At 34.1% G+C, this 12,174-nt stretch overlaps 1 protein-coding gene across 1 annotated transcript in view; it reads left to right on the top strand.

Moving 5' to 3' along the window:
• TBC1D32 (TBC1 domain family member 32) overlaps positions 1 to 12,174 on the top strand; it is a 61,185-nt gene that overhangs the window by 505 nt on the left and 48,506 nt on the right. Inside the window, exons 2-14 of the mRNA XM_088521984.1 lie at positions 1,235 to 1,396; positions 2,765 to 2,942; positions 3,531 to 3,602; positions 4,686 to 4,811; positions 5,741 to 5,819; positions 5,961 to 6,061; positions 6,155 to 6,216; positions 7,391 to 7,535; positions 8,261 to 8,320; positions 9,807 to 9,906; positions 10,082 to 10,219; positions 11,533 to 11,625; positions 11,918 to 12,060. Of these exons, the coding sequence (XP_088378110.1) occupies positions 1,235 to 1,396; positions 2,765 to 2,942; positions 3,531 to 3,602; positions 4,686 to 4,811; positions 5,741 to 5,819; positions 5,961 to 6,061; positions 6,155 to 6,216; positions 7,391 to 7,535; positions 8,261 to 8,320; positions 9,807 to 9,906; positions 10,082 to 10,219; positions 11,533 to 11,625; positions 11,918 to 12,060 (1,459 nt within the window). The remainder of the gene's footprint in view (positions 1 to 1,234; positions 1,397 to 2,764; positions 2,943 to 3,530; positions 3,603 to 4,685; positions 4,812 to 5,740; positions 5,820 to 5,960; positions 6,062 to 6,154; positions 6,217 to 7,390; positions 7,536 to 8,260; positions 8,321 to 9,806; positions 9,907 to 10,081; positions 10,220 to 11,532; positions 11,626 to 11,917; positions 12,061 to 12,174) is intronic.

Raw genomic sequence — 12,174 nt, 5'->3', positions numbered from 1 at the left:
TAACAAGAAAGTCAGTGTTTTTTACACTTGCTAGGCAATATATCTTTGCTTGTTAAAATAGGGTAAATTTTCAAAAGACTGTTTGGCTTCAATCTATAATTGATCACAGTGGCTGATAGCATCTCAGCCTTCTATATCTTATCAGATAATAATGCACATTCTGAATAAAACCCCTTAACTTTTTTTTTTTTTTTTTTTTTGTAATATCAAACTTGACAGGGTAATTTCAGTGACATGTTATCTGGAATTTCTTCTGCCAACAGTCCTATTTCCTGTCTACAGTAGCCAAATTTATTCTTACACTACAAAACTACAAGACATAGATTATTTTTAGTTAGTTAGTTCTAGTACTTTTTTTTTTTTTTTTTTTAGGACAAATCTAGGATGTGCCAGGTGAATAACAGGAGAAAAGACATAAATAATGTCTTTAATAATCTTAAAGAAATTTTAATTAGAACCCTAGTTCTGTGATCTGACTTCTCTGGAAAAAGCTAGCCATTGGCCAGTTATTTCAGAAGAATGGCATAAGCTACATTCTCTTAAGTTTGTATGGCTTTGAGCATAATTCTTTTAGTGGTGGAAGTTAGGTAAAAGTAAATGGTGAAATGGTGAAATTTTACATAAGCGCTAGTTTGGTCTTTTTAATTATCATGTGTTTGCTTCCTCTTGAGGTGCTAAATGCTTTAAGATTTAGCTTGTTTAAATGGTGTTTTATGTTGCAGCAGACAGCACTATTAATACGTTGGTAATCATTCAGAATTTGAGCATTGGGTTATCAGGTAATAAACATGAAAGTAAAAAAGATTGGTTGAAAATATGTTGGTATTAAAAATGATATATTTTTTGAAAGCAACATTATCATTTAGGTGAAGACACCTACAGTAAAAAAGAAAAATTCAGCAGAACAAAAAATAGATCTGTCAATATGTCTCCTGAGGAGTAATGCATTTGGGGAGGTGTCTGTTTCCATAACTAGTGTGAAAGGTTCTCCTTTTAGAGCAGTGAAACGTTATTGTATCTCGTATATTATGACATCAGGGATTTCGAGGTTATTTAGTTTTCATGAGAGAAGTTTTAATGTATGTATAAATATAAGTAAAAATCCAGTAATCCAGCACTTACGTTACAGTATAAGACCTGTGAGAAAAAATAGCTACATTAATATAATACTGAAAATGTTTGAAGATGAGCTGAAAGAAATATGTTACATTTTATTTTGGGGTATTTTTTGCAGTTATGAATTTGTGAAATACCTTAGACAATATATAAATAATACTCTGGGATCTGTGGTTGAAGAAGAAACAGAAAAATGTACTTCTGCTCAAAGTCAGGGTGAAGTATCTGGCTATGATACTCTTGTCCAGCATGTTACTAAGAAGACCCGTGAATCCAAGGAGTGAGTATTTACATGTAACTCATAAGTTTGTTTCTTTCTGGTCCTGGTATTCGTTTTTCTTCTCTAGAACTTAATTTGAAAATACAAATTCTCAACTATAAAGGTTAGAAAAGGTTTTTTTTTTCTTAATATCACTGCTTTTCCTATCACAGATTTTCCTAGTTCTTAGATTGCAATTTGTCATGTTTTAACATACACTGAAATTAAGAGTATGAGATGCTGCATAAAAATCTTGGTAGCAGATCTGTCAAGATATTGAAACAACTGTGATTGGAGTTGGAGAGGTACAATTTGAGAGAGTCGCTGCTTGATATTACTTCACTGGCTGTGTGTTATTCAGTCGCAATGTGTAAGTCGGCCTAAAGGATATTTTTGTTCTCAAGATTTTTTTTTCTGGTGGAAATGATAGGATGCATAAAGATATTTAAGTAGAAAAAAGTCTTATGAAATCTGACTCCTTAGTGAAATATTCTTTATTTCTTGTAGTGTAGTAACTAATGTTAAGAAAAGAGTTCATAATCAGCGGTACCTGGCTTTTATTTTCAACTTTAAAACAGCTATTAATATGACTGTTTTTCAAATTGCTTTGTTTTTTAATGATCGGGAACTTATGGTTCCTGTGCTCATTAAAGTTGATTATAGAAGCTCTAGTTAACTGAATATGTTTCTGTGTCTTACGTCTTTAATCGGAGTTGAAGAAGGATGTTAAAACACAATACAGTAATTCATATTATCTTTAGTGACTATAAAATAAATCATAATAGTCTTAAGAAAAAAATAATTTAAAATAAAACCAAAGTCTTACAGTGGCTTTTTTTTTTCCCCTGAGGCAGCAGCTATTTTGAATTGTTCCATGTGGAAATTATTATTCAGTCAATTTAATTGAAAAAAAAACCCTGGTTTTGCTGAAAATAAATTCTTTTGTGTGCATGAGCTATACTTAAAATCTTGAATCAGGAAGTTGTATTCTCTTGCATTGGTTCTGCTGAGGGCTTACATCAGAGGAAAAATTGCATGTTGAACTTGAAGAAGCAGAAAACGTAGCAAGGATCAGAGCTGATCTTTTACTTTCTCAGAGATAGATTCTCCCTTTAGGTGTGTTCATATTGTTCCTTTTCAAGAACCTCTTAGTATAAGATTGTTAGGCATGGTTTCATTGGGTAGTTTTAGAAAGACATAAAGAAATCTTATTACAATTTTAAAATACAGTTACCTAAAATATATATACTTTTTGTTGCTAATTTTTGGATATTTGTTTTTCATTACTTCCTGTTCATTCATGTCTAAGTAACATTTTACCTTATTCAGGATTTTATGTGTAATATTTTTTAATGCTTACTAATATTATATATCATCATTCCTTTGAAGGTACAGAGAAATGATGCTTGCCTTGAAGAATGTCATGATGGTTGTGGTAGAATCTTTGATTAACAAGTTTGAAGAAGATCGGATGCGTAATAAGGAGCTGGATAGTAAAACTAAGAAAGAATGTCAAAGTGGCTACTATACAGACAACTGCTCTGACAGTGACTCCTCATTCAACCAAGTACAATGTGTTTTCTATGTTATGAAATAAGCATGAAACTGAAAAATTGTTAGTTCCTCTGTAGTCTGTGGAGCTTGAGAGGCATCCTTAAAAAGTGATTCATCCTCCCTTTCATATCTTCCCTAAAAGGAATGGATTGCTATTCTTCCACTCTTGAGTATTGATCTTATACTAGACAGTGCATGCTAGATAGAAGAATCCTCTTATGTACCTGCTCAACTCTTCTGATAAAAGATGAGAAAATGAGAAAAACAATCGTTTTTTTTGTGTTTTTACCTTAAGAGCTAGCTAATGTGCAGTTCCTTTCCAGACAGCTGCACTACACTGTGTTACTGAATGAAGTTATTTAGTCTATAAAATATCTTATAATAAAATATAAGCAAAATGTATAAAGGAACTCTGTTGCTATAAACTTAACTTTGGCCAATCGGATAACATTTAGAATGCTGATTTTGATGTTAAATTAGGATAAACGTTAAAATACTAATTAATAAAAGTAAGTAAGATATCCAGAAGTCTAATGCTTTTAGTCTTTTGCTGTTCACTTTAATAAGATATACTAATCATAATTTTAAATGCGTATTACAGAGTTATATATTCATGAATCAGGAACAATTGCAGCTGCTTGCAGAAAGGCTTGACCCTATTCAACCAAAGGAGGTAAGTTTAAAGGAAGAAATAAAAACTTGCTAATACAAACAAATGTTTATAGCTTGTTGGAAAACAGAGTGCCTGTACATAACCATCTCATGCTTATGTATGTAAGTGAAAGCTTGTCTCTGATGGTTTGTGGGGAAGTCTTGACTTCAGTGCAGTATTTCTTTATTCATATCTGTCTCAAAAGCTCTTGTTGGAAGAAGTATATTTTTATGAGGTGATCATGTATTATAGATGATCATTCTTTAATTTGGAAAAGATTGTATGAAAAACAAAATCTCCTAAGCTTGGTTTCCTCTATGCATACCCTTTGCCCCTCTTGATAACTTCATGTTATCCTTTGTGATATTGTTATCAGGAAAGAGATAGGCCTCCTGATTTGCCAGCCAGCTGCTGCCAAATGGGGTATATAGTGTCCAAGTTAGGTTTGTCTTTCCGGGAGTTCTAATAGCCTCTCTGATTACCACTCAGCTGCTGATATTTCTGAAGCTTGCAGAAACATCATTATTTCTGAGAGATTCAGAGAGTCATTATTTTGAGAGCTCTCTCTCTCAGTAAGATTTGCTTGCAATTGTCCAGGAATCGAAGAAGTCATGGCAGTTACAAATCTGATGCTATTAAATATTGTTTAACTCCCCTCAGTTGATTTCAGTAATATGCAATAAATGAGAGGAGACGACATTTGTATGTAAATAGCACAAACCCACTTATTTGAAGTTATTTAGGTTATAAAGCTGATGAAAATTCAAGTGAAAATTCCTTACTGGCTTTTTACAAATCTGCTCAACTCAGTTGTAGAATCTCAAGCAGATTTAAAGCAGAATATAAACAGAAATAAACATAATTTTTCCATGCAGTATTGAAAACCTTATTGGAAAAAAATGGTTTCATTGCTTCTTAAGATGTTCTTCTCACTGATGTAGTGGCTTATCCAATTCGCCATACGAGTTTAAATATCTTGGAACTCCTTATTCTCTTCTGCATCCAAGACTTGTTCCGTCCTTTTTCCAGAGGATATTGCAAGTTGCTTATTTGAGAGGTTGCCGTTGACAGATTTGTGTTGTGTTTATCCTTTGACCGCTTCAGGTGCGCCAAGAAGCACTGCAGACACTGTGCTCTGCCCCTCCCTCTGACATCCTGAACTCCGAGAGTTGGCCCAAGCTGCGTAAGCACCTAACGATGTCCCTGTCGGACCCCGATGCAGCTTTCAGCGTAAGCTGATGTTCTGTGTTCAGTTACCAGATGTTTAGCTAGAATAGAGAGTACTGGAGATGAATGAAATATTACGTGTATGTTATGGGTAGTCCAGCAGTTTCCTAAGGCAATTGTTGTTATTTGTGCACGTATCAGATAAACTAGTTTGGAGGAAAAGAACTGTCAGTTCCAAGAGGTCTTGGCTTAAAGATGGCCTCAACAGGGCTTCAGAGACACATGTACTCCTTTACGTGTTTTTAACGTGGAATGAAGAGGTGTAAGGTAAAATGAAAAAAATATATATATTGACAAACTGTTCTGTAAAACATTTCGTGTTAATATTTCCTGTTTAAGTCAGGTATGTACTTCATGGCAGTGGGAAAGGATGCTAATAGTGATGCACAGATACCAATGAGGGGAAAATTACAGTAGTCTTTTAAACTGCTTATGACTGTTTATTGACTATTTAAACTACTTATTGACTTTATTCTGTAAATCAGGCCTTTTTTTCCAGTTTCAAAGTACTTCTCAAATGAATATAAAATTTATCCCAACTGATCTCATGTACCTCTGTTTTGTAGTTCAGTAGGTCTGCCACTGATTTCAAAATAATGCTAGTTTATAAGTAACTGGTGTATTTAATAACATAAAAAGTAGCATTAATAAAAAAGTGCAGTAATAATCATTACCTTCTGTTTTGCAGATCAGTGAGGCTTTGCATTGGTGCCATCAGTAGTATTTAAGTGAAATTTCTTTGGGACTACACATTTCCATGGCCTCAAATGGTGCATTTTTATAAAATATGCTTCACATCAGTAGAGCTATCTGAGCAATATATGAAGAATAACATCACTATGTATTAGTGATTATGCAACACACTATACATGTATGTGCATTATGTATGTCTTAATATAATACATTGCTTGCTGACTCTTTTTCTCCCTTAGGAGAAAATTTTGAGGTTCTATGCCAAAACCTTTTCTTCCTCTCCATTTAATATGACAAGAGAAGTATATACCAGTTTAGGTATGTGCACTAAATTACATATAAATCTTTGTGATTAAAGCATTTCCAGAAAATCGGTTACATTTTGCTGTATAGCAGTCTAATACAGTCTGTTTTGTCGCTATTTTCATAGAGTTTGATTGTTTCTTCTTCCTCTTTTAGCAAAACACTTGGAGTTGTATTTTCTTTCTGAAGAATTTTATCTTCCTATTTCTGCTGGTCTGGATATATCTAACACAGATATAAATCGTTTACTAAAAAAGGTATCCATGAGCTTTCCATACCTTACACCATTTTTGTGATAACTGGAAAACCCTGTGTTATTTGCGTTTTAATTATACCCCTTGTATTAACAGGTACGCCTTTTAAATGAGTACCAAAAGGAAGCTCCATCTTTCTGGATCCGTCATCCTGAAAAGTACGACACCTTCAATAATGTATTACTGCTTCTAAATTTAATGATTTTGTGCATGTAGTGAATACATATAATTTTAACAAAAGAATGGTGACAGGGTGCACAGACAACTGGTTGTTGGTAAGGAGGAAAATAGAAATGGAATAACGAAATGGCAAAAAAAAGGAGTTATGGGTCATATTAAGTTGTTTATCTTGCTTTTTAAAGCGTTTTGAATGCTTTGTTATAAAAATGCCTTTTACTAAGATCTTTTACTAAGTATAAAGTATAATATTTAGCACTTAAAACTATAGTCATTTTGAAGAATACCAACATGTTGCTATTAAATTTATTCATAGAATCATAGAATCATAGAATGCTTAGGGTTGGAAGGGACCTCTAGAGATCATCTAGTCCAACCCCCCTGCATACGCAGGGACACCTAAAGCACGTGGCACAGGACTGCATCCAAGCGGGTTTTGAAGATCTCCAGAGAAGGAGACTCCACAACCTCTCTGGGCAGCCTGTTCCAGTGCTCTGTCACCCTCACTGTTAAGAAATTTTTCCTTAAGTTCCTATGGAATTTTTGATGTTTCAGTTTCCGGCCATTTCCTCTAGTCCTATCAGTGGCCACCACTGAAAAGAGACCATCCCCGTCCTCTGCACTCCCTCCCTTGAGGTATTTATATACACTGATCAGATCCCCTCTCAGCCTTCTCTTCTCCAGGCTGAACAGGCCCAGCTCCCTCAGCCTCTCCTCATAGGGCAGATGTTCCAGGCCCCTGATCATCCTTGTGGCCCTGCGCTGGACTCTCTCCAGCAGCTCCACATCCCTCTTGTACTGTGGAGCCCAGAACTGGACACAATACTCCAGATGCGGCCTCACCAGGGCAGAGTAGAGGGGCAGAATCACCTCCCTCGACCTGCTGGAGACGCTCTTCTTAATGCAGCCCAGGATCCCATTGGCCTTCTTGGCCACGAGGGCACACTGCTGCCTCATGGTCAACTTGTCATCCACCATGACACCATGACACTTGGTATTAATAACATCATATGATCGAATTAAAGACAGCGTGGTTGATATTTATTTATCTGAACAATAAGAGATTAACAGTAAATTTCTTTGAACGTTACTCTTGGAAAGTTCTAACTAATTTTTGGTTTTTGTTCTTTTATTTTTTTTCCTATTTGTCGAAAGATACATGGAAGAAATAGTAGAGTGTACCTTGTCACTGCTATCACTAAAACTTGAGCCTGGTCATCTTGCCTCTCCAGAGCTTTTAAGTCCAGTCTATTTCTTGGCTCTGCTAGATATCAAAGCTGTTTGGTTCAAAAAATGGACGGTAAGCAAAAACAAAACCAGAAAACATCAACTTTTTAATGTCTGACATGCATCTGGAGTTGGTTTATGCATATTAGTATCATAGATCTACAGTGATCTGATAAAGGTCTGTAATAAACACAGTAGTTAAGAAAGTCTGATTTCTTAGGGATGTATGTCCTTCATTCTTTCTCTGTTTCCCCTTCCCTATCCTACTTTCCCTTTCTGCTCAGGTACTACCCTTAAAACATTTCTGGGAAGTTTATGCTCTTTAAGGCTTAAATCTTCCTTGTCGTAGTTGACTGAAGTTCATCAAAAGATGCACATGGTTCTGTGGAATACATGATGAGCAAGAAAGGCATGAAAGTGCAGTTAGTTATACATGCTACAGGTTATACATGACCAGGAATTAGTGCGTTCTGCAGTTTACCATGTATTCATGATTTATACAGTATTGTGTAAACATGTAGTCCAGATTTTCAGCGTTGTTACTGATTTTTTTCTTCTTCTGTTTTACAATATGTCACCCATTTTCCTAATGGATTTTTTTTAATTAAGGTCATCTCACCTTAGTGCAGACAAAATGCCTAGTTGAGTGTAACGTTGGTTTGCGCCTGCTGTAGTTCAGTTCATCAAGTATGTTGCTGTGCACAGGATTGCTAATGGAACAGAACTAGAGATAATTTTAACTTTGTAGTCAAAAGTAAAGCTATTTTTGAAGTTCACACTATTTCTTTGCAATTTTAGCATGCACATTACAGCAGAACAGTGGTGTTTAGACTTTTGGAAAAGAAGTATAAATCTTTGGTAAGTCTATAATTATGGTTGTCATATTGTGGCTGGAACTGGTTTTGCTTTGTACATTGTAGTTTGAACTTTTTTCCCCCTTTCGTCCTTTTGCGAGAGCTGTTCTCTCCTCTTGATTTAGATAAATCTTTCATTATATAAATCATCGTCAATGAAAAGAAAGATATGTGACCCAATTTGAGTAAGAGGAAATTAGTATGCCTTATAGCAGGTGTTTATTATTAATTAAATATTTATGTTGTATTCATATTGTATTGATATTTAGAATGATTTCTCTAAATGTTGGAAAAATAGCAAAAAGTGCATAGAATTGTGATAAAAGCTATACACTGAATTCAGATTCTTGTTGGAAAAAGCCTCAAAAAACCCCATCATTGTCTTTAATTTGCAGTGTGAAGCATTAAAGATTCAAAGTGACAGAAAAATATATCAGATTGGAAAATGTATGATAACATATTATCCTCTGATAATACTACCGTATATTCTGTATGGGAAGATCTCCATTAGAATGGAAATTTCATCGAATTCAGTGAAACTACAGTGAAACTAATATAGATATTAGGACCATTCATTATTGAAGAGGATTTTTGGTAAAATATCTTAAGCAGATTAATAAATGTAAAATGCCTATAACTGGTATTTCCTACAGATGGAAATAAGGACAGAAATCTTAAGGCAGGTGTTTATGATTTGTTTATCTGTATGCATAGCACAGAACATAGAATAGGCATGGTCCATGCAGCAAAAAATACATAGAGAGGAAATCCATTACAGCAAGCCTGCCTAAGGTAATTTATGAGTATAGGATAAGCTTACAATTAAATATTTATATTTAATTTAGTATATATGTCTATTTTACTTCAGCTTTTTCAATGTGCGTGTATGTCAATGTATGAATATATCTGGAAAATATCTTAGCAGCTGCAAAATATAATGGTGGTAAGCTTACTTTTTTAGTCATGTGCTATATATGTGATTAAATTTTAAATCTGCGTTGATAAAAATAATTTTTTTATGTACAATGACTAGGTGATAATGATATGAAAATGATGCATTAGTTTTGCAAAAAGAGTAAGAGTGCTGACAACCCCAAAACCCCAAACTTAGAGAGATTTTTAGTGTAAATACATTCTAGACAAAGGTTTGCACATGTAGATAATGACAGGCTTCAATATTGATAATAATATAGCAACGAAATACAGACTAATTTCTCAAAATCCTAATGTGTTCTTTTCCTCTTCTTTTTCATAGATTGATTGTTTTAGTGCTTGCAGAACTGAAGCTTCTGATGATGCATTTTAGTAGTGCTGTAAAATTTCACCTTCTTTTGGTTTTCCTCTTCATACAAAGCAGTGAAACATAAGCAGTTGTTGCAGTGATGTGACTATTTAGGTTTTTGCATTAAGGGATAATACTTAGACATAAAAGAAAATTAATTTATTGTAAAATAACAGGCATTTTTTATTTTGTCTTTTTTTTTTGACAGATTAATGCAGCTGTCCAGCAATGTCTTGAGTACTTTGAGTTTTGCAAGTCAGCTCTTGACAGAACTTCTAGAGTGAGCAGCTGTTCCCAGCAGCGCTGTGGTAAGTAACTTTACATGTATTGCACTATATGCATGAGCATCTACATTCTCAAGGTCTTTGAGTAAGCTTTGAGAGAGCTGTAATAGCAGTAGTCACTTGTATACTTGAAACAATTCACTTCTGTTGTGGTAGTTGTTCAAATGGGTGTTCTACTTTTTTAATTTTATTGTTAAAGGTGATAAGCAGAAGTTTTCTTATACCGGACGAGATTTGCAGCACATCTGTTTTGTACATTCGCTATGCCTTTTAGGAAGATTGGTCATCTACAAGGAAGGCCGAAATCTTTTTCCAGTACAGCTAAAAAACAGAAAAGGTAACAGGGGAGCTGAGAAAAATGTAACCCTGAATCTATCAATACTGTGGGTGTGGAGGACAACATTCTGTTCAACAGCGTTTGACCTGGAAACTTTTGTTTAAAGATGGCATAAGTAATCCTGAGCATCAGTACCTTTTTTTTAAAATCTTCTATAGTAATTGAGCTTTTGTCCTTATATTCTGTACAAGAATTTCATCTTGAGGAGAGTTGGATCAATATTTAAACAATTCAGTGTTTCTTGATATGGAGTATCTTTTGTTAAATCGGTTGTTATAATCAGTTAGAAGAGAGACAAGTATTCAGAATCAAAACTGTTTTTCAGGTGTGAATAAAAACCTAGTATTTTAGGCTTAATACAGATGGAAAACAATTGCTCTGAGCTTAATTTATTGATGTAAATATTAAACTGTTGTGAAGGATGTTTGATGCCTGTGGAGTAGAGGTATTAATAAGCAGAGAAGAGATGGTAAAGCCCTCTGATCTGCATACAGTGGTACACTGCAGCATTGGCAAATACAGGAGTGTGAGGAAAAAAGTAGCATACCATTACACTAATGTCTTTATTAGTTCAATATAATTTGCATAATATTTCTGTATACTAGTTCTGAGACTTATTTTTGAAGGGATTTTTTACTCTAGTTGAGGATCAGATATTCAGAGGTCCCATATGAAATGATTGTCTTCTCGGGAAGAAACACACGCTACTGATGGAGTCTTTATGTTGTTTGCAGACTGGCTGTATATTATACTCAAACGGTGGTCAATTGATGTTTATCTTGTCACCTGCAATAGCTAATTATCTTGCTATCTATCCTCTTAATAGAGTCCTTTTCAATTTCAGAGATGCCAAACGTTTCCTCACAAATTGCCTGATTTATTAACATAATTACATTAAACTGAGAGAAGTAGTTTCTAATCTGATTTATCAAAACATTTTTTTTTGTTTCAGATCTGAAGAAGAGTTTGAGTGTTTGACAGTTTAGTTCTTTCAGCTGTATCACTTAATCTGATAGAAAGGATTTTTTTTTCCTACTATCATGTATCCAGCATTCTCAAACTTTGGCTGCCATCCATTTCAATAGAACACATGATGTGATTGCAGTTGGCTAATTTGGGAGCAAGGTCAAGCTTTGCAAATTGAGCAATAAGTAGTGTGGCAAAGTGTCAGGGAGATGCACATCCTTTATGTTATCAGTTGTATATAATGTTGATATCCTCAGTAAAAGGAAGTCTATGTATATTTACAAAGTCCACTTTATTAAAGCTGTATGTTAATTTCCAGATTACATTTTTCTTTCCTTTTTTTATAGATCGTGTATCATTAATAGATCTATTGGTATTATTTACTCAGCTTATTTATTACTCTCCAAGTTACCCAAAGACAGCTCTGACAGGGCAAACAGGTATACATTTATTTAATATATACTAATTTATTAAATAATAATGCATCATTTTATAACTTATGTGTTTTATAAATTTTTTAATTCAGGATATGATAGCATATATGTACTGGGAAGCAAATAATAGTAGTATTTGTGCAAATTCTTCCTTCCTACTACTTTTTCTTCCTGCCTTTAATTGTGTTTAATCAGTGCTTAATGAAGTTATAGTTCAGAGGTATCTACATAAACTGTACAGATACATTAATATATATGTATGTTGGAAATATAAATAAATACTTCTTGTGTTTGCCAGACAATTATTCCCCAGCAAGTCTTGTTATAGAGATTCTGCAAGTATTATGTGACCAGACGGGATGTGCTGCTGAATGTTTATATACTGATGCTGTCATAGATGCCCTGCTTTATCCCATTCAAAATTTACTGAGTGGCACAGAGGTTTGTAGTAGTCTTTCAAATAATATTTAAACCTGCATAGAATCATGTTATATATTTATTTAGAATCATGTTATATATTTATTATATAAAAAATGCATATAGCTATGTGGTATC

Source organism: Tinamus guttatus, unplaced genomic scaffold (genome assembly GCF_059628265.1).
Source record: "Tinamus guttatus ecotype Peru unplaced genomic scaffold, ASM5962826v1 Tinamus_guttatus_pri_ptg000141l, whole genome shotgun sequence".
NCBI lineage: Eukaryota > Metazoa > Chordata > Aves > Tinamiformes > Tinamidae > Tinamus > Tinamus guttatus.
This window is presented reverse-complemented; position numbering and strand designations above follow the sequence as displayed.